We start from the raw sequence: 20,015 nt of genomic DNA, 5'->3' as shown, positions 1-20,015 counted from the left end.
GTGTACCGAGACCCTGAGAGCGTCAGGCCAAGCGCGAGATGGCCTTGGAACTTGGGGCTAGGCAGCTTCCCCAAACGGGCTACTACAATGCTGAGGCTTAGGGGTTTAGGGGTGCTGGAACCCCAAAATCACAATACATGAGTCCTGTCTGAATGAATTCAACCCAAACCTTCTTTCAGCCAAAGACAAGGTTTATTAGAATATCCATCATATTGGGCAGACTCTTAAGGAATCTAAGTATTTGTATCACTAATGCAAGCGGGTCAGATCTTAAGAATCTGAGCCTTTGGCTAGACTCTTAAATAATCTGAGCTCAGGAAGCATTTTGTAAACTTATGAGAACATGCAGTAAGTTCAAGAATCCCAAATCACTCTGTACTGCCAAAGCCCACCTTTTTAACACTGATATTCTTGGTGATGTTATATGGCTATTGATGAGGTCTAGAAGTTTAGGGGTGCTGGACCCCGAAATCATGACATGTGGGTCTTGCCCAAATGAATTAGACCCAGGACTTCTTTCAGCCAAAGACAAAGTTTATTAAGGATCTGCCATATTGACCAGACTCTTAAGGAATCTGAACACTTGTGAGCTATTGGCTAGGTTCTTAAGGAATCTCAGCACCTTTTTGGAGACAAGATGGACCTTCTATACAGAAAGACTGTGGGAAGGATCTAGGAAGGATCTTGATGGGAGTGACTGGGAGGCAGAGAACAGGGTCTAGATAGGGTCAAGGGTATGAAGTAGCTAGGGGCCCAAGGGAGGTAAGACAATTAAGGGCTAGACTAGGTTAAGGGTAACAGAATTGGGAGATTGGGCATAGGCTATAACAAAAGGCCAGTTGATGGGACTGTATCCTCAGGGGAATGCCAGAGACCTCCTTGATCAAGTGGGAGAACTCAAGGAAAATCCCTTAGACAAATGGAACCCAAATTCTTTTTGGGGTAAGGGGTAAAGGTCTTGGCTTGGGCCTATACCCCATTAGCTATGACTCAGGGAATATCAAAAGCTGAGGATCCTTACAGGCCCCTAGCTCTAAATCTTATAAAACCTGTGAAAGTGAACTATCCTTTAAAATAAGCCCTGTGGTTAATTGTCACACACAGACACACAGACACACACACACTCTAGCTCATCTGTTTTCCAAGCATGGATGGTGTTGGGCTCCAAAAGATATGTATCGGGGCAGCTAGGTGGCTCAGTAGATAGAGTACTGGCCCTGGAGTCAGGAGGACCTGAGTTCACATCCAGCCTCAGACACTTAACAGTTACTAGCTGTGTGACCCTGGGCAAGTCACTTAACCCCAATTGCCTCATGAAAAACAAACAGACAAAAGATATGTATCATTAGCACAGTGCTCATCACATTGTAAGTGCTTAATAAATGCCTGTTAGTTGATTGATGGGATGGTGCCCATGGGGGCTTCTTACAGTGAGGTTTATCCTCACTATCACCCATGATCGAGCTCTGCATCCAAGCTGGATAAGGTAAGCCACTGTGTCATCCACCACACCCTTGGCTTCAAAGTTATTGAGCAAAAACTCCAAGGCCAAGCATTCGTTTACATCTCCATTCAAAATAATCACAGCCTTGAAAGGAGGCCAGAGGTTGTAGGCTTGTTTACGTCCCTAAAGGGACCAGTGAAAAATCTCTGAGCAAAGCAGGTTACTATAAAAAGTAAGAAAAGAAGAGATGGGCCTTCAGTGAGAAACTGGACAAAGCTAGCAGTCTCTTCTCTGTACCTAGCTATCTGACAAAGGAGATGCTCCTAGATGTCAACAGAACGGAAGCTCCCTGAGGGCAAGGCAGCATGGTGTAATAGAGAAAAGGATGGCCTTGGAGTCAAGAAGACTCAGGTTTGAGTCCTGCCTCTGAAGCATGCTAGTTGTGTGCCTTTCGACCAATTACATCATCTCTTAGTGTCTTACCCAACTCTCCAAGAATATCAACTTTAGAGGTGTTCCTAAATTGCATCAATGGAGGAAGTCTCCACACTAGGAATCTCCTATAGTGATGCAATCATAGAATTGAAAAAAAAAATCATTTATTCCAGAAACAATCAACCAATGGGACCACTTTTTATTGAAAACCCTCTTTCTAAATGTGTGTCCAAACAGCAGGCAGTTGGCCCATTCTCCAAGCCTGACCAAGCCAGCCTCTGTCAGTTGGGCCTTCTCCTCCTCACTTACCAAACATACAGGAGGATGACGGTGCACCAGCGCAGGACTGGGTGTGTCACGAGGTTGAGAACCCCAGGTGCTGAGTCCTGGCTTTTCTCTGACCCTCCAAGGGGTTTCAATTTTATCCTCAGTCCCTCTTTTCCATTACCACAAGCTATGTAGTGCATTATGGCCTCAGCTTTTTCCACAGCCCCTTGGGAATGCAGCCACCTTGGTGATTCAGGGAGCAGGCTGCCAAAAAAAAGAAAAGGACAAGACCATGAAAACTCATTGCAGCCAGACACAATATCCTCAGAGCCTCCCTTTTCTCTTTCTTAAATCCATTAGAGGCATAAGCTTATAAGGTCATCATGCCTGCATTTTCAGGCCTGGAGTACAGAGGGAGGGCTCAGCTGGTTTCCAGAGCCAGCAGAATAATCAGCTATTTCCAATTTCAAGGCAGTGCTAAGCAACAGCTATAGCTTGTCTGTCCCACTGTTTCAAAATCAAGTCAATGTTCAAGGACATTTTGGCTTTCTGCTCCATCATGGGAAAATAAACAAGGACCCATGCCATTCAGGGTCACTGCCAGATCTGGAAACCCAGCAACAAGATACAAAGGGGACCCTGCCTTGTAACCTGGGAAGTTTCCATTGCTGAGCTCTGTCCTAAACTATCCCCTCCAGAGCCATCTGTAAACAAGGCTTCTCTATCTCAATCACATAAAAGGGTCTTAGTTGTTAAAGGGTCTGAGCTTCAGATTCTGGGATAAGAGCTGTAAAGTAGGAAGAAACTTCAGTCAACTAGTCATTCAATGAACATTTATGAAGCACCTACTATGTGCCAGGCACTGTGCAAACCCTTTCACTTAACCAAGGAGGAAACTGAAGCAGAAGGTCACACAGGCAGGAAGCAAGAGGCTGCCTTTGAAGCCCAGCTCTCTGATGCTGGATGGAGGGACCTTCCCCCATCCTGTAAGCTCGAGGGCACTGTCTTGTCCTGTCTTATTTTTGTAGTCCTACACTAGCATCTCCATCAATAAAAAGACCTTGGATGTCCTCCAATATGGAAAAGATATCCAAGTAGGAAAGGTATTGTGGCAAATGTATGGATGGCTGGACTTGGAGACTGGAAAACCTGGGTTCAAATCCTCCCTCTGCCACAGGCTATAGAAGTCTAGCAAAGTCACTTAAGCTTTTAGTGCCCAAGGCAACTTTCTACAACCATTAATTGCAAAGAAGATGCTAATAGAAGGAGTTTGCTCACCAGAAGTACTTCACATCAATTTTACTCAAGGTCTAATTGGGGGGGGCGGGGGAATGGAACACAAAGTGGGGGAATCTCCCTCTAACCCATCAGTATACTTAGTATAGTGGAAAGAGGACTGGAGTTCAGATCCATTTCTGTGACTTCCTACCTTGGGTAAGTCACTTAACCTCTGTGCCTCAGTTTCCTCATCTATAAAATGAGAGGGTTGGGCGAGATAACTCAGAAATCACTTCTTAGATCTTTAAGCTCCTTGAGGGCAGGGACTATCTTTTGTCTCTTTATATCCTCAGCACTTAGCACAGTGCCAAGCAAGTAGTAGGCACTTTATATTCATTGACTGACTAATTGTGATCCTGTGACTTTGAAGGAATAGCCATTCACTGAGGGCCTTTTACTGAACGCTTGGATTCAAATCCTGCCTCTAATACATGCATGATCTTGGGCAAATCACTTACCCTTTCTGATCCTTCTGCTCTTCCTCTGTCAGATCAGGGGGTTGGACCAAGGGGTCTCTGAACTCATGATTCTGTAATGCTGAGAAGAGGAACAAGAGAAGGAGATTTACATATGGAACTGGTCCCCTATTTCCATCCTCTCTTTGAGCCCACAGGCTCCTGGGAAAAGGTGAGGAATGAGACCAATGGAGGAAACATTAAAAGTTTCAGAAATTCCCAAGGATCTTTAGAGCAGATATCCCCATTAATTGTCAAAGGCCTCTTCTAGAGTGAATCTAAAAATTATTTATTACAAATTTACAATTGATTTTTATTTGTGTCCCAGCTAGAGCAAGTCTTGGCAATTCTGCCTCGCTATTTGTGCTCCTGGATCTCAAGTGCCCACCTCTGGGGCAGGGGGACACTTTGAGTATTTCAGCAGCCAGGGCAAGGAGGTAGACAGCTGCAGTTGCAAACAGGGAGAATGGTGACTGCCACAGTGTCTTTAACATGTACCTTAGGAGGGTGGCCATGAAGACATATTCCTTCTCAATGAAAAGGAAATTATTTGAAGACCTTCAGCTCTCACTGTGAGGGGATAACAGAACACATACCATCATAAGGAACATCTCTACCCATCCTCTTGCATTTTGCTGTACAAGCCTCTGTCTTGCAACTTCAAGCTGATGGGATTGGGATCTAGACCCCAGAAAGGAAAAACCCTGGACTTTCCCACATGGCCAAATCTCTGTCGTTTGCCTCCCCTCCATTGTCTTGCCTCCCTATGGCCCCAGGCTACTTCCCACCCTTGGTAATTCTATTACCTCATGGACTACTTGGCTGCTCCTAGATCCCTTCCACAGTCTTTCTGTATATAAGGTCCATCTTGTCTCCATTAAGAGGCTTAGATTCTTATAATCTAGCCAATAGCTTACTAATGTTCAGACTCCTTAAGAGTCTGTCCAATATGATGCATGTTCTAATAAACCTTGTCTTTGGCTGAAAGAAGGCTTGGGTCGAATTCTTGCAGGCAGGACCCGTATGTTGTGATATTATTGGGTTCCCAGCACCTCTGAACCTCTAAACTGCATCAAAGACCTTTCTTTATTGTCACTGTGATCACCAATCCCTTCACCCTTCAGTTCCTTCTTAGGCCATTACCCCGGCACTAGCTACACTTCTTTTCCCTTCCCCATCTTGAACCACTGCTGAATCATTTCAACTCTTCATTGTCTTCTTTCAAATCCCTTGTCCTCTTGTCCTATCAAAAATTTTGTCCTGCCCAACCTTAGCTTTGGATAAGTCCTATCATCCCCTGCCTTCATTCCTACTCAAGTGCTGCAGATTGAAGCTGAAAAAAATCCTGAAACTGTGCTGCTCGGGTCCACTACAAATTTATGTTATATCATCTCAACCAGGCCCCTCATTGAAGCAAAGCAATCTTTTTTTATAATCCACTAATTAATTCCCTATCACACTCGTCACAGCACCTTAGCCAAACCCTTCCGATGAGAACTTTGCCACAAAACTGAGGCTGTTTGCCAAGAACTCCCTCTTCATCTCTTTTTCCTTATCACACATCATTTAGGTGCCTTCTAGCTCTGTCTCCTCCTTCACTCTTGTCTCTTGTGAAGAGATGACCCTTCTCCTTGTCAGTGCTAACCCACTGCCCAAGTGATCCCACTCCATCCATCTTCTCTAGCAGACTCCCCTCTATCATCCCTACTCACTAATCTTCAATCTCTTCTTATTGACTGGTTGTTTCCCTTCTTTCCACAAGCATACCCATGTTCCCTAACCTCAAAAAATCCTCACTTGGTCCATCCATTCCTTTTAACTACCATCCTGTATCTCTCCTCCCTTTTGTGACTAAACTCCCCCAGAAGGCTGTGCCTCTATGTCTTTCACTCTCTTTTTAACTCTCTCCATTCTCAACATTCAATTGAAATTGCTCTTCCCAAAGTTGCCAGTGATCTCTTAATTAACAAATCCACTGACCTTTTCTCAGTCTTCATCCTTCTTGACCTTTGACACTGTTGATGACTCTCTTCTCTTTGCTACTCTCTTCTCTTTAGGTTTTCATGACACTGTTCTCCCCAGGTTCTCCTCCCTATCAGACCTTTCCTCAATCTCCTTTGCTAGATCTTCATCCAGGTCTTGCCCACTAACTGTGGGTACACACTGTGCCCAATACTCTGTCCTGGACACTCTTTTCTTCTCTCCCTTTACTATTTCCCTTGGCGATCTTAGATTCCCTTAGATTCCCATTAGACTCCCATAGATTTAATTTAATAGATTGAATTTCATCTTTTTGTCCCTAGTTCCAAGGCACATAGTAGGTACATAATAAATGTTTGCTGAACTAAAATGAACTGTGGCCTTGGATGCTTTGATCTTAAAGGAATCATATCCTGGACACAGCAAGCCTCTCAGGGCAATGTGGCAACTATGTGGAGTTGAGGGAGCCAGCTTTCCCAGAGTGCTCCCCATTCATCATTGCAGCCCTACATTGTCCATATACCTTCCATTTTAAAAATAAACAGAATCAAGAATCAGAGGATGTAGGATTATACTTTGGCTTCTTCCGTGAAAAGCCTTCCAACAACTTACTAGGAAAGGAGAAAGAAGAAAGCCCCGGGAGAATTTGAGACGAAGGCCAAGGTGCGCCAGTCCCTGATGCAGTACCCCAACACAGCATAGAACGTGATGCCAGCCACAAATGTCATGTTGGCCAATGAACCTGAAAACGAAATAAAATGAAAACAGTAGACCCCAAGCTCATCTTAACATACTGGAGGAAAGCTACATGAAGGGGCAATAAGGCCTTTGTGTGAAAACAAAAAACTAGAAACAAAGTGGATGTCCATCTATTGCAGAATGGCTGAACAAATTTTGATGCATGAACATAATGGAATCGAAATGCACCTTGAGAGCAATGTAACATAAAGCACTGAGCCAGATAACCTTTGCTGTCCCTTCAGCTCTAAATCTGTGATCCCCTGAATTCAGAGAAGTGTAGGAAGGCCTGTATGAACTGGTATAGAACAAAGTAAACAGAACCAGGAGAACATACACAGTTAACTACCATCCATGAAAGTAACAGCAGCTAAACTCTGCAAAATTGGACAGATGAGTCTCAGCCTATGGGGACAGACGCCCTTCCTTCCTTCTTCTCCTACATAGTGGCTGTGTGAGCCCGGACAGCCATCCAATTTCTCAGCATCATGGGGAGGACTATAAGACCAAGACTATACACTATAGAACAGTTACTGATTTGTGTCTACAAAGAGAGATTCTTCACCAGGAGTTTGCTAGACTACTGAAATCAAAGGTCTGATTAAAAAGCATCAAGAATTGGCTTCATACTAATGAAATCATAATGAGTTTTTTCTGGCCAGAAGCCAGAGACAGCAGATGCAGAATGTTAGAAAGAGGGAGAGAGAGAAAGAAGGGGGGGGGAGAGGGAGGGAGAGAGAGGAGGGGGAGAAACTGAGAAACAGAGACAGAGAGAAAGAGAGAGAGAGAGCTTATTAAGCATTTATTATGGACCAAGTACTACCAGACACAGTAGCTATGTTGGTTACATCTGCTTAACTACATTTTTGTGTGTTATAAGGAAGGTTCAGTGGTGAGGAGGAGGGTAAAACAGGAAGAGAATACGATATTTACAAAAGGTACCAATAAAACAAATAGAAAAGACAAGGACTAAAATACAATTGGAAATAAGTAGCTCTTTTAAACGAGGCATACTTATTTGGGGAGGAATAGATTCATAGGATCATAGCTGGAAGGGTCCTTAGGGATGATCTAACACAACTCCTTCATTTTGCAGATGGAGAAACTGAGGATAAGGAAAGTTAAGCGGCTGCTTGCTCAAGCTCACAATGGGTTCCTGCCATGGTCACACAGACTATGGCCTTGGAAGAAAGCGCTCAGAGCCTAGCACAGGACTAGCACACAGCAGGGGCTTAATCAGTGTTCACTGAACTGAATTGCTTCAAGGCAGCACCTAAGAAGTCCACGTCCTCCCTAAGATAGGGATTGTTACAACTGCCTGCTCTGACCTCATGGGGATCGTGGGAGAATGCATGTCTGCACCCTTGCTCTGAGGTCATTCATCAGCCTTCAATATGATTTATTCTTTGTATACAAAACCCAGAAATCAGCCATGCCCTACAGCTTTTCTTAGGGGAAGCCATGAGGATTTGATTTTGTGCTTTTATTGTTCTAGATTTTATGAGCTTCATGGGATATTAATTTGCTGCTCTGTGGGAGGTTCAAGCAGAGAGAAGGGCAAAGGACTCAGAGGACTCAGAGCTGGGAGAGTCACATGATCAGAAGAGGCAGAAGAAGAGAAAAGAAAGGACACCTCAATTACCTTGCAAGGTTATTAGCCCAGCCAGAAGCCTTAACTCAACGGAAGGATGCTTTAAATTAACTGCTGAAGACAAGCAATCCACTGAAAAAAATAAAAAAAAAACTCCCTTCCCAAGCCAGAGCAAACCAGGGCTGTGTATGGAGGGATTAAGCAAAAGAAATCAGTCATGTACAGCATTAAAAAAAAATGAAGCCTCTGCTATCCCAAAGAGCAAAATGGTCCTCATGACTGGAAAGGAAGAGGATGTATTATTAGCTCAGCAGGCAAGAGCTCATTGTCAGGGAAGGAAATATGGGCCTCTCTAAGGGACAGGATGGTTCTGAGCAAGGGGTTTTTTTTACCTCCATATTAGTATCTATATAGTGCTTCAGAGTTTCCAAATATCTTATCTCATCGGATCCTTATAATGACCCTGTGAGGTAGGTTCCCAGATGACAGCTCAGAGTGGGTGAGTGAAGTAGGTGGGATTTCAACTAGGTCTTCCTGACTCCAAGTCCTACTGGCTGTTGATGGCACCGCCCATAAAAAGATGCTAGGCTTGGAGTCAAATTCTGGGGTTCAAATCCTGCCTCAGATACTTACTAGCCTTGAGGCCCTGGCCAAGTCATCTGACCCCTCTGAGTTTCCTCTCTCAGTTTATGTGATTGGGATAATGATGCCAGCTATTTCATAGGCTTGTTGTAAGGGTCACACGAGATAATACAGGCAGAGTCCTTGGCAAGCCTTAAAATCTATCAATGTTAGCTATATCATCAGCTGTTCTTCAATATCTACCACCTCTGACATGTTCCTATAATTTGAGCATCTTGGGAGTGTAAATGGATGCCCCACTCAGGTGGTCTCTCATTCCATATCCCCCATATCCTCCATAATGATCTTTTCACAAATCTCCTTATGTCCCGGATTCTGAAGTACTCCCAGGATAATCTTCTTGACTTATAAAGTTGAATAAAAATCCATCTTTAACTTCTCTTTAATTAATGAATAAACAAGTGAATGAATGAATAAATGAAAAATCATTCATTGAGCATTTGCCATGTTCCAAGCACTTTGCTGAGGGGTGGGGATAAAAACAAACAAACAAACAAAATAGTCCCTGATCTCAAGGAACTAACATCCTACTAAGGGAAGACAATACGTAGAGGCGAGAGTTGGCCAAGGAGGCCTGGGAAATCACAGGTTCCATGAGGAGAGTCACAGAACAATTGTTTAATATGCCCTATTGATGAGGATGGGATCTGAACCCCTAAAAGGAAAAGACCATGTCTTTGGGATCTGGACTCCAAAAAAGAAAATCCCTGCACTTTTCCCAAAGTGTAGGGCATCTGCATTTGCCAGAGGCTGTAATCTACTCAGCTGGCCTTTCAACACCCCTACACCCAATCTTCCAATTCCATTCTATTACCTTCCAATTGCCCCTGGCCACTTCCCACCCTTAAATCTATCTAGATTCCATTCTCCCTTAGCCACATGGTCCAGGTCCCTGGCATTCTGTTCATCCCAGCTTACTGGCCGCTCCCATCCAGATCTTCCTTAAACCCCTCCTCCCTGATGGACTTAACCCTTCTCAGCAATACAAGGATCTAAGACGTCTCCAAAGGTCTCATGATGGAAAATGCTATCCACATCCAAGGAAAGAACTATGGAAGTCAAATCGCTATCACTTATTTTTACCTTCTGTTGAGTTTTGTTTCATCTTTCTGATGGTTCCTCCTATTGGTTTTAATTTTTACTTACAACTTCACTAATGTGAAAATATGTTTAATGGGTATGTAAATGTAAAGCCTATATCAGATTGTGCACTGTCTTGAAGAGGGTGGGGGGCAGGAAGGGGGAGAAAAATTTTCAACTCAAAAGCATATGGAAGTGATTGTTGATAAATCAAAATAAATTAATAAAATTAAAAAAAAAAAAAGGAAATTGCCAGTCTCGTCCTCTTAATTCTCTAGGTGACACTGTCTCACAGGTAAAACTTTGGTGTCATGGAATTATAAGATTACTGTCTCACAGGTAAGTTGATAGTGTTAAAATCTCAGATTTAGAATTGAAAGGGGGTTTTAGAGGTCGTTCAATCCAACCCTCTAACTTCACGATGAGGAAACTGAGGCAGAGAGGCAAACTGACTTACCCTAGACTGCACGGACAGGAAGTATCAAAGCTGGGATCTGAACCCGGGACCTCTCGCTCTAGATCTGGTATTCTACCTCTTGTCTCTGAAATTCTTTTTAAGGCCCTTCAGTCTCCCCTTTTATCTCCTGAATCTTGCTCAGTCGGCACAAGAAAATCTCCTTTTACCCCTCTCTATTCCATGGATAGCCCCCCAAACTACTCTAATTGTGGCTGAGAAGCAGAGAAGTTGCACCAGTGATACATGAAAAGGAAAAGCACATGACCAAAGCCAAGGTGGGCATCCAAGATGCTTCAGCATCTCCACAAGTCTCCACCCACCTCCTGATCATCCGCTCATTAAGCCTGCCCATTCTGAAGCACTACCATTCACTCAGCTTAGAAAGCTCATGCTCATCTCCAAGTTCTCTGATAGGCTCTGGGGAGACAAAGAAAAAAAAGGAAAGCAGCCTTCCCTCAAGGAGATTCTGCTCTGTTTATGTACCTACACAAACACATTGTGCAAAAAATGGACCAAACAAGTACAAAGTAATGAGGGGAGAAGGACGTATAGTGCTAACACTTGAGAGACTCGGAAAAGATCTCCTGTGGAGCAGGTGCATTGAAATTAAGCTTTAAATGGAACCCAAGAGTCTAAGAGGCACAGGAGAGGAAGGCGGGCACCCTAACCATGGGGCACGGTCTGTAACCAAACCACAGAGGTGGGAGATAAAATACCATAGACGAGGTTCCACTGTGGCTGGTGCGTAGAGCACATGACAAGGAATAAGAGGAAACTGGGCCAGATTGTTAAGTGTTTTAAATGCCAGACAAAAGAATACGTACATTCTGGTTTTTTGTTTTTGGGGGGTTTTTTGTTTGTTTGTTTGTTTTATGGTTTTTCCAGACGCAATGAGGAGCTCCCATTCTAATGGCGGGGGACCCCATGGTAATTACTAGGGGCACACAAGATATATACAGAATAGGAGAGAGGAAAGCACTGGTAGCTGAGGAGAGGACCACCTCAGGAGATGGGCTTTAAGCTGAATCTGCAAGGAAGCCAGGGAAGCTAAAAGCTAGGAGCAAGAGCATTCCAGGCATGGGGATGGCCGATGCAAAGACACAGAGACCTAGGCTACAGCATTGTTTGCAAGGAACTACACGTAGGCCATTGTAGATAGATGCCAAAGGTGTGGAGGGGAGGAAGAGAAAGAATTTGAAAAAGGAGGAAGGGGCCAGGTTGCAAAGGGCTTTAAATACCAAATAAAGAATTTCATATTTGATCCCAGATGTAACAGTGAGCCAATGGACTTTATTAACTGGAGACAGTGACATGGTCAGACCTACACCTTCAGAAAATCCCTTTAACAGCTAAGTGAAGAATAGATTGGGGTGGGGAGGGAGATACTTAGGAAGAGAAACTAACCAGAAGCTCAAGGAGCAGGGGAATGACAAGGTCAGGACAGGCAGCTGCGTAGAGGATGGATTGGAGGGAAGAGAGGCTGGAGGCAGGGAGACCAAATAGGAGACCATTGCGATAGTCCAGCTCAGAGGTAATGAGGGCCTGAACTAAGTTAGTGACTGGGGGACTGGAGAAAAGAGAATAAGTACATTTAAAAGAACATGAAAACTGTTTTTAAAATTTTATTTTATTTAATTACTAACGCAGGTCTCCATTAAATGAATGAGTTGGCCTAGATAACCTGACAGTCTCTTTCATCTTTGAATCTATGATTTTGTTCCAACAGTTATTTTCTGTCACTTTGAGCACTTGATGTCGCTGACAGATGGAGGACTTCTGACTGGAGAAACTTGTGCCCTGTAATCTCTTACTGGGACTACGCTGTTCCCCACACCCAGGCAGGCCAATTGAACCTCTGGGTGGCCTTGTTGGCACGTTATCCACAGCAGGACAGACCTCTGACCTCCTTTGGGGGGTACTTTAGAATCAGCAGGCCTAATTAGAGTGCCAACTGACATGATTCCACACTAAGGCCTGCTGACTGACCCCCTCGGTGCCCTTTGACCAGCTCACCTGACCTTCTCACTCCTCTGAGAGCCACCTATATCTTACTTTGCCTGGCGTAGAGATCAAAATCTGTACTTCTGCTCACCCAGGAGAACCAGACACATGTGCAACAGCAAAACATTGAAATAAAGGTATTTTATAAAAAGAGAATTGGGGTGGGGTGGGTCAGCAGTGCTGACACAAGCATAAAAGCACATATGTTATGCCGTGTGGCATAGAGGATAGAGCACTGAACTTGAAGTCAAGAAACCTGGGTTCAAATCTTGCCTCAGTCAGTAAGAAAGGGGCCACAAATCCTACCTCAGATACTTATTTGCTCTATGATCATGGGTAAACCTCTTATCCTATTTAAGTCTCAGTTTCCCCATTTGTAAAATGGGAATAATAATATCTATAGTACATGTGGTGAGGCTGAAATAACATAATGTATGCAAATTGTTTTGCAAGCTTTTAAGAAATATAGAAATATCTGTTATAATATTTATGATTATTTTCTCATTTCCCTTCCAACAGAGTATAAGCTGCTTGAGGCCATGCCTGTTTTCAATTTTTCTCTGTATCTCCAACACTAATGGAGTGCCTTTCATGTAATAAGTACTTAATCAATATTTTTGGGACTGATTTGAATTGACTCCTTGTACTTTTCCTTGCTATATGGTAAATAAGCTCCATTGTGGGTTTAATAGTTACATAGGCTAGCCTGGGAACCTAACCATCACTTGTAATTATGCTTCTATAGGAAACGTGTGTTTCCCAGTTCCATGGAACTACCTTTATAAGCCATCTTGGACAACACAAACTATTGGTAACTTGAGGACTCCCTATCCAACTTTGTTCTCTGAATTGCAAAATCATGAGCTACGGTAAGCCACGATAGTATTAAAATGCTCTCCCTTTTTTCACACTGTAAAAAAATATATCATTAAATACCTTTTTCAAGAAAAAGATTAAATGATTTTCATAGGAAATTAAATGATGCTGGGAAATCAGGTTGACGTACCTCTTATATCATGCATTTCAATTCAAGGAAGTAGACTCCCAAGGTTTGGCTTACCATTCAATGATTCCATTATAACTGTCTCTTTGTGTTATACTACATGTAAAGCAGTTACACGGATTGAACCCTAAGTGCCTTAGCCACCCCATGTACTTTATACCTTCGTGGGTTTCATTATTATGGGCACTGTCTTTATTCAATGACAATCATTAATGGAAACATGGCAGCTAGGCATAAGGAGGTGACAGTCCCTCAGTCTGTACTCTTCTCACACAAACCCTGGAATACTGTATTCATTTTAGGAGGGGTGTTGACCGACGAGCAAATGTTCATGGCTGGGTAAACAGAATGGTGAAGGGCCCTAAATTCATACATGAATGTAAAAGCATTGATTAATTTTAATTAGTTAATAATAAAAGCATTTATTACTATGAATGAGAGAGCTCCTGCCCTCAGGGAACTTATGTTTCTGATAAGAGGAGGTAACATGTAAGGTGAAATGGTGGCCAGGGAAAGGAATGTCATGGAAATCACAGGGATGATGAGTTGATCCAGAGAGCAGTCAACAGGTACAGCCTTCCAGGAGCAATTGATATGTTTACTGTGCCTACAGCCAAAGGTCGAAAGGGGTGTGTAGGGGTGAGGATGGAGGAGAGGATTGGTTGAAAGGTCTAGGAAGGTTTGGCCTGTAGTAGAAAAGGCTGGAGGGGGGACAGAATAACTGTCCTCAAGTATTCAAAGGGCTTCCATGTGGAAGCCTCAGTCTCAGAGGGTAAAACCAGAAGCAAATGGTAGACTTTGAACAGTGGCAAATTTGGAGTTGATGGAATAATTAGAGCTATCCAAAAGTGGCATGACAGATAAGAAGCCCTGTGACCTGTCCCTGATCCCATGTAGCAGCCGGTAGCAGCACAGCTGCCGTCAGACCCACCACTCAGCCTACATGCCCTGTGCGCCACCCAGCACCGGAAGTCACTTCGGAGTAAGCCACAGGGCCTCCTTTCTGTCACCCACTTCTTGCTCCAAGCCCTTGTCAGTAAGTACTATTCTTTCCTTCGTTTGAAGCTGGGTGTGGATCATCTGATCAGATCAAGAATTTGACTCTCCCATCTTATTTAGAAAACTCCCTTTCATCCTATTCTCTGTTGTTTCCTAATTACTCAAGCCTCCATGTATAGTAAGAAAAAATAGTTAACTACATTAATAGAAGCATAATGAAACAACAGGGTTGACTAGGATTAACTTTAGCCCACTGAAATATAATCCCAGGATTTAATCTCCCGACCCAAGCCCTCATGGTCTGTCGGATTCCCCAAGCATAGATTGGAAAGCGCCAAGAGGCTCCTAACATTGGAATACTCCCTAGCTTTCCACCCACTCACCACAGAAGACATGGCACCCACACTGTCTGGGAATCCCTTTATTTTAAGCACAGGAGCCCTGCTTTCTATAGCTTCTGACCTAGTTCTGCTCTTGGAAGAACCTGCTTTGCTCACCACTGTGGTTGCTGTTGCTGTCTCCTGAGATGGCTTACTATTTAGGTCAACTCCAAAAGCAGCTCTCTATCCATTATGCTCCACTGCCTTTCTTACTGAAAAAAGAAAATATATTTGGGATGGAAGAAATAGCAGGAAGTATTAAATACCAAACTAAAATGTCAAAAACTCTAATATTTAGAAAATTGGGGAAGTTTAACTACTTTGAGCACTCTTTTATCTTCAGTAATTCACAGAGGCAGATAGATGGTGAAGGGACAGAGCATTGAACCTAACCCTATAGACCTGCGTTCAAATCTAAGTTCAGACATTTATTAGCTATGTGACCCTGGGCAAGTCAATTAACCTCCATTTCTGTTTCCCCATGTGTTAAAATGGGGATATTAGCACTTGTCTCCCAACGGTGTTGTGAGGGTCAATTGAGATCACATTTGTAAAGTGCTTTGCACATCTTAAAACATTGTATAAATGCTAGCTATTGTTCATGCCAACATTTAAGTGTCTGCTCTAATCAAGCACCTATATCCTATGTGCTAGGAAGAAGGCAAAGGAAAATGATAGAGTCCCTGCCCCCTGGGAGTTTACAGTCTAACCATAAGATTTTTCTGAGGTTACAAATGAACCAGAGATTAAGAGAGAAAAAAAGGGAAAACATCAGCCTCTGGGTAAGGAAGAGGGAACGTTTTAAGCAAAAGCTGACAAATGTGCTGAATGCGTGGGGTGGGATGATTTACACATATAATTAAGTTCAAAAATAGGTAAAATGGAAAAAACTTTTCTTTCTTTTTTAGGGAAAGTGATTGGAACTTGGTGAGGAGAGAGCTGTTGAAGTTGAGAACGAGTGAAATATGGAAATGGTTTGGGCCAGATGACACTTGAAGAGGGTACCCCAAAATCAGAATGTTGTTAAAGTCATTCATTTCAAAAGAAGACTCTGGGACCCAATAAACAAAGTTAAGCTGAGCTGGATCAAAGCCCAGGAAGTCAGTTAAACAACAAATGTGCACAACTAACTAAAAATGCTTAAAAGAACCTCTTTCAAATGAGGATAACCATTGGGGTAGGGAAGGGAACATTGAAAACAAAGAAGGAATTATTGGTTCGGGTCTTGCTTTGGGCCATGAGCCAGTCAGTAATCGTTTAGTAGGGTGAAGGATTCACATATTGAATTGTAGAGTTTAGAATGCACACCCAACCATCTTCCCCAAAAGGAAAAAAAAAATTAAGGAATAATTTCTACTGGTCTCCTTGGAACAACTCTGGTTGCAGACAGGAAATAGGCAAAAAAAAAAAAAAGAGGGGGAAAACATGTGAAAAAATATTAAACCACAGAACATTTCAGCCCATGACCCCACATCTAAAAGGCCTAAAAAACAGGCAACTTGGGCATTTTCACATCTAGTATTCAGGCAAGTTCTGTTGCTTTCTGCTCTCTAACAATGGATTGTAAGTTCACTAGGAGTCAACAGTAGGACACAGCAGTCAAAAAGGTTAACATGATCTTGGGTTTCCTCAGGATCAGTTTGATGTCCAGAGCTGAGGAGGCCATCTTTTCTCAACCCTCTGCCTTGGTCTGCCACATCTGAGGCACTGGGTTCAGCTCTGTGGGTCTCAGTCTAGGAAGGCCATTGGCAAGCAGGAGAGCATGTAGAGGAAGGCTACCAACACAGTGAAGGGTCTTCAACCCATGTCATAGAGGGAGTGATTGAAGGAACTTTGGACGTTTAGCCTGAACAGATTACTCAGGGAGATGACAGTGTTTATCCAAGGTTCAGCCATAAGCTCCTGTGGAATCTAATTAATTAAACACACTTTCAGGATCATAGATTTAAATCTGTAAGGGACCCTAAAGGTCATGTAGTAGGTACAAGGATGGGGGCAGCTAGGTGGCGCAGTGGATAGAGCGCCGGCCCTGGATTCAGAAGGACCTGAGTTTAAATCCAGCCTCAGACACATAACACTCATTAGCTTCGTGACCCTGGGCAAGTCACTTAACCCCATTGCCTAGCCAAAAAAAGAAAAAAAAAGAAAAAGCAGGTACAAGGATGGTATTTTATACCCTTTGGGTACAATGACAGGTTAGATGAACCCATTAGGCTCAGAGAATTGATTGAAGATGGAAGGGGCATTAGAAGGCAGCTGGTCCATCTCCATCATTTTACAGATGAAGAAACTGAGACCCAGAGAGATGAAGTGATTTGCCAAACGTTATGACAGTATTAAGGATAGGCTAGGTTTTGACCCTAATTCCTCTGACTCCAGCTACTTTGATGATACCACACTGTTTATGATTTCTCAACGGGCAAAAGTCCTATGGGAGAATAACAGTTCAGTAGATTATTCCAGGAGAAGGGTTTCATCAGCCCTAACACAGCAAAGTAGCTTGGCAAAACCTCGGGAATCACCTTCTATAAGAAAACCTTCTTGATCCCCACCAAACTGCTAGCGCCCTCCCTCTCTATCTTGTATTTATTTGATTACCCCCTAATTTACATGTATATGTGATCTCCCCACCCCCAACCAAACTAAGCCCCTTGAGAATTCGAATTATCCCATTTCTTGTATCTGCATCCCCAAGCACTAAATAAATACTTGTTGATTTATTGATTGAGGAGAGGGGGGTTTTCAATGTGACAAGTTGTACGGATGGCCTTGGAGGTTCCTTCTACCTCTGAGATTCTGCTTCATATAGACAGGCAAAATCAACAATGGCACACAGGAAAAAGAGAGCTGGGTTTGGAATGAGGGGACCTGGATTCGAATTCCAGCTCTACTCTTGACTTACTACCTATATGACCATAGGATGGTCCCTCCACCTCTCTGGGCCCCAGTTTCCTCATCTGTAAAATGAGAAGGTTGAACCCTGAGGTACATTCTAGCTTGAAATGTGTTATCCAGTTGGACTCATTCAATACTCAATTGTATCAAAGGGATATACAGCAGAGTCCTTGCTCCCTAGGACCGTGTAATCTGGTCGCGCATGCAAACCCCTGAGACATTTATATAACTGAAAACAAAAATATGCAGAAGAATCAACTTGACCAATAAGCAATAAGCATTTTTTAATGCCTACCAACATGCCGAGTGCTGGGCAAAGGCAAAATGGAAACAGGCCCTGCTTTCAAGGGAATTACATTCTATCAGGAACTGATGCCTATAGATACGTGGATGACGAATAAATACAAAACAAACACAAGGTTATTAGGGAAGAAGGGCACCTAACAGTTGGAGGGATCAAGAAAAACTTCATGGAGGCAGCTAGGTGGCACAGTGCATAGAGCACTGGCCCTGGACTCAGGAGGACCTGAGTTCAAATCTGGCCTCAGACCAAACACTTGACACTTATTAGCTGTGTGACCCTGGGCAAGTCACTTAACCCCAACTGCCTAAACAAAAAGAAAAAGAAAAAAAAAGCTTCATGTAGAAGGCAGGATTTGAAAAAAAATAAGGAAAAATCCTGTTCCCTTTAAGAAGATCTGTAGGCATGCGTATGTATGTGTGTGGGAGAATGTGTGCAGGTAATGAAGAGACATATGATGGGCTTCCATTGATGACATAGTCAGAAATGAACATAAGAGACAGAACTAAAGGGATATAGGTGGGGCAGCTAGGTGGCTCAGTGGATAGAGCTCCAGCCTTAGAGTCAGGAGGACCTGGGTTCAAATCCAGCCTCAGACACTCAACACTTACTAGCTGTGTGACCCTGGGCAAGTCACTTAACCCTGATTGCCTCACCAAAAAGCAAAAAAGAAAAAAAACAACAACAAAGAGAGATATAGGATTGGGACAAGAGTGAGGGATCTTAAATGGACAGTCCAAGGACTCCATTGTCACCCTTAAAAGACAAAAACCACTAGGGAAGATTTTTAACATGTTGGGTGGCTCTTCTGTGGAGAATGTAGGGGAGAACATAGGCAACAGTTGGTCAGGACCGCTATCAGCACTGGTGAAGGGAATATACACATTGCTGAAACCAAAGAACTACTGAAGACTTGAAGAAGACACTTGTATATATATATATATTAGCATCAGCTGCAGGTTCATATGTCCATTTGATTTTAATTTCCATAGCATCTATTACAACATCCATGGCCATGTGATAAGTAAAGACAGTAAAACTATACCCATTTGGGCACTGTGAAATTTGGGATTTAAACTAACTCAAGCACTTTCACACAAGGAATCCAGCCCCTGATTCATCCCGCTTGGGAACAGAAGCAACTGTACCAGTTGCCATTCCTGACCCAGAAATGGAGACGCCCTGCAATGACATTCTGAGCCTATTGGTGGATGTCACTTACGGTTTGAGTGAATGTAAATCCGCATTTTATTACTTTCCTTTCCGGTGATGAGCTAATGAAAATCCCCACGTCCCAATTCACTTGGTTTATGAAGATGCCAACATTTAACAGTCATTAAAGGTTTGGAAGTGGAGAGGAAGATGGGATGACCAGATTACATCATGGTTTAAATAGACATTTCAAAACAAGCCAAGCTATTAGGATTTCAGGAGGAAGCCCTGAAATTTTTTTGAAGTCACTCTGTACAAATTATTTTCAGACAGCAACATTTTGTCCCCTTTTCTCTCCCTTATCTTCTCATCCCTCAAAAAATCCTTGAGTGCATTGGGAGGAAATCGGTTCTCCTAATATCATGATAGGAAGTCAACGATGATAGTTGCTACTGACTAGAGTGGCTCACTTGTAACACCTAATTAAACATTCAAAGGTCCTATCAATTCCTTCTGACAGAAGTAACATGATTACAGTATTTGAACAAGGGAATGGCCTTCTAATTAGCAAATGATGATGAATTAGGTCTCCTATTCACTGATTAAGGTGATCTAGAGTTAGCCACTGACCAGTGACCTCACTGCAATAGATAATGGTCACATCTAATAGTGGAAGACAATGTCCAAAATAAAAATCTCCACAGGCTAGAATGTTGGGTCCAGCCAAATACAATGAAATTTAGTTAAAAATAAACAGAAGATTCTGTTGCTGTTGTTCAATTGTGTCTAACTCCTCATGACCCCATTTGGAGCTTTCTTAGCAAAGATACTAGAGTGGTTTGCCATTTCCTTCTCCAGCTAAGCTTCTACACTTGGGGTTTTAATTTTATTCCATTTTAAATAGTATGTTTTCCAAT

At 42.9% G+C, this 20,015-nt stretch overlaps 1 protein-coding gene and 1 long non-coding RNA gene across 2 annotated transcripts in view; one reads left to right on the top strand and one right to left on the bottom strand.

Moving 5' to 3' along the window:
* The window catches only part of LOC110216433 (solute carrier family 22 member 15-like), a 132,207-nt gene that overhangs the window by 80,372 nt on the left and 31,820 nt on the right, over nucleotides 1–20,015 (bottom strand). The window contains exons 5-6 of the mRNA XM_078151590.1: nucleotides 6,472–6,601; nucleotides 2,189–2,410 (exon numbers count right to left, since the gene is read on the bottom strand). Of these exons, the coding sequence (XP_078007716.1) occupies nucleotides 2,189–2,410; nucleotides 6,472–6,601 (352 nt within the window). The remainder of the gene's footprint in view (nucleotides 1–2,188; nucleotides 2,411–6,471; nucleotides 6,602–20,015) is intronic.
* On the top strand, nucleotides 14,209–15,830 carry LOC110216434 (uncharacterized). Its single transcript, XR_002326763.2, has 2 exons — nucleotides 14,209–14,407; nucleotides 15,659–15,830. It is a non-coding gene; the product is annotated as an uncharacterized LOC110216434 (long non-coding RNA).

This window comes from Phascolarctos cinereus, unplaced genomic scaffold, assembly GCF_003287225.1.
Source record: "Phascolarctos cinereus isolate Bilbo 61053 unplaced genomic scaffold, phaCin_HiC Scaffold_3;HRSCAF=262, whole genome shotgun sequence".
NCBI lineage: Eukaryota > Metazoa > Chordata > Mammalia > Diprotodontia > Phascolarctidae > Phascolarctos > Phascolarctos cinereus.
Note: the sequence above shows the minus strand (reverse complement) of the source record. Positions and strands in the feature narration are given on the sequence as shown.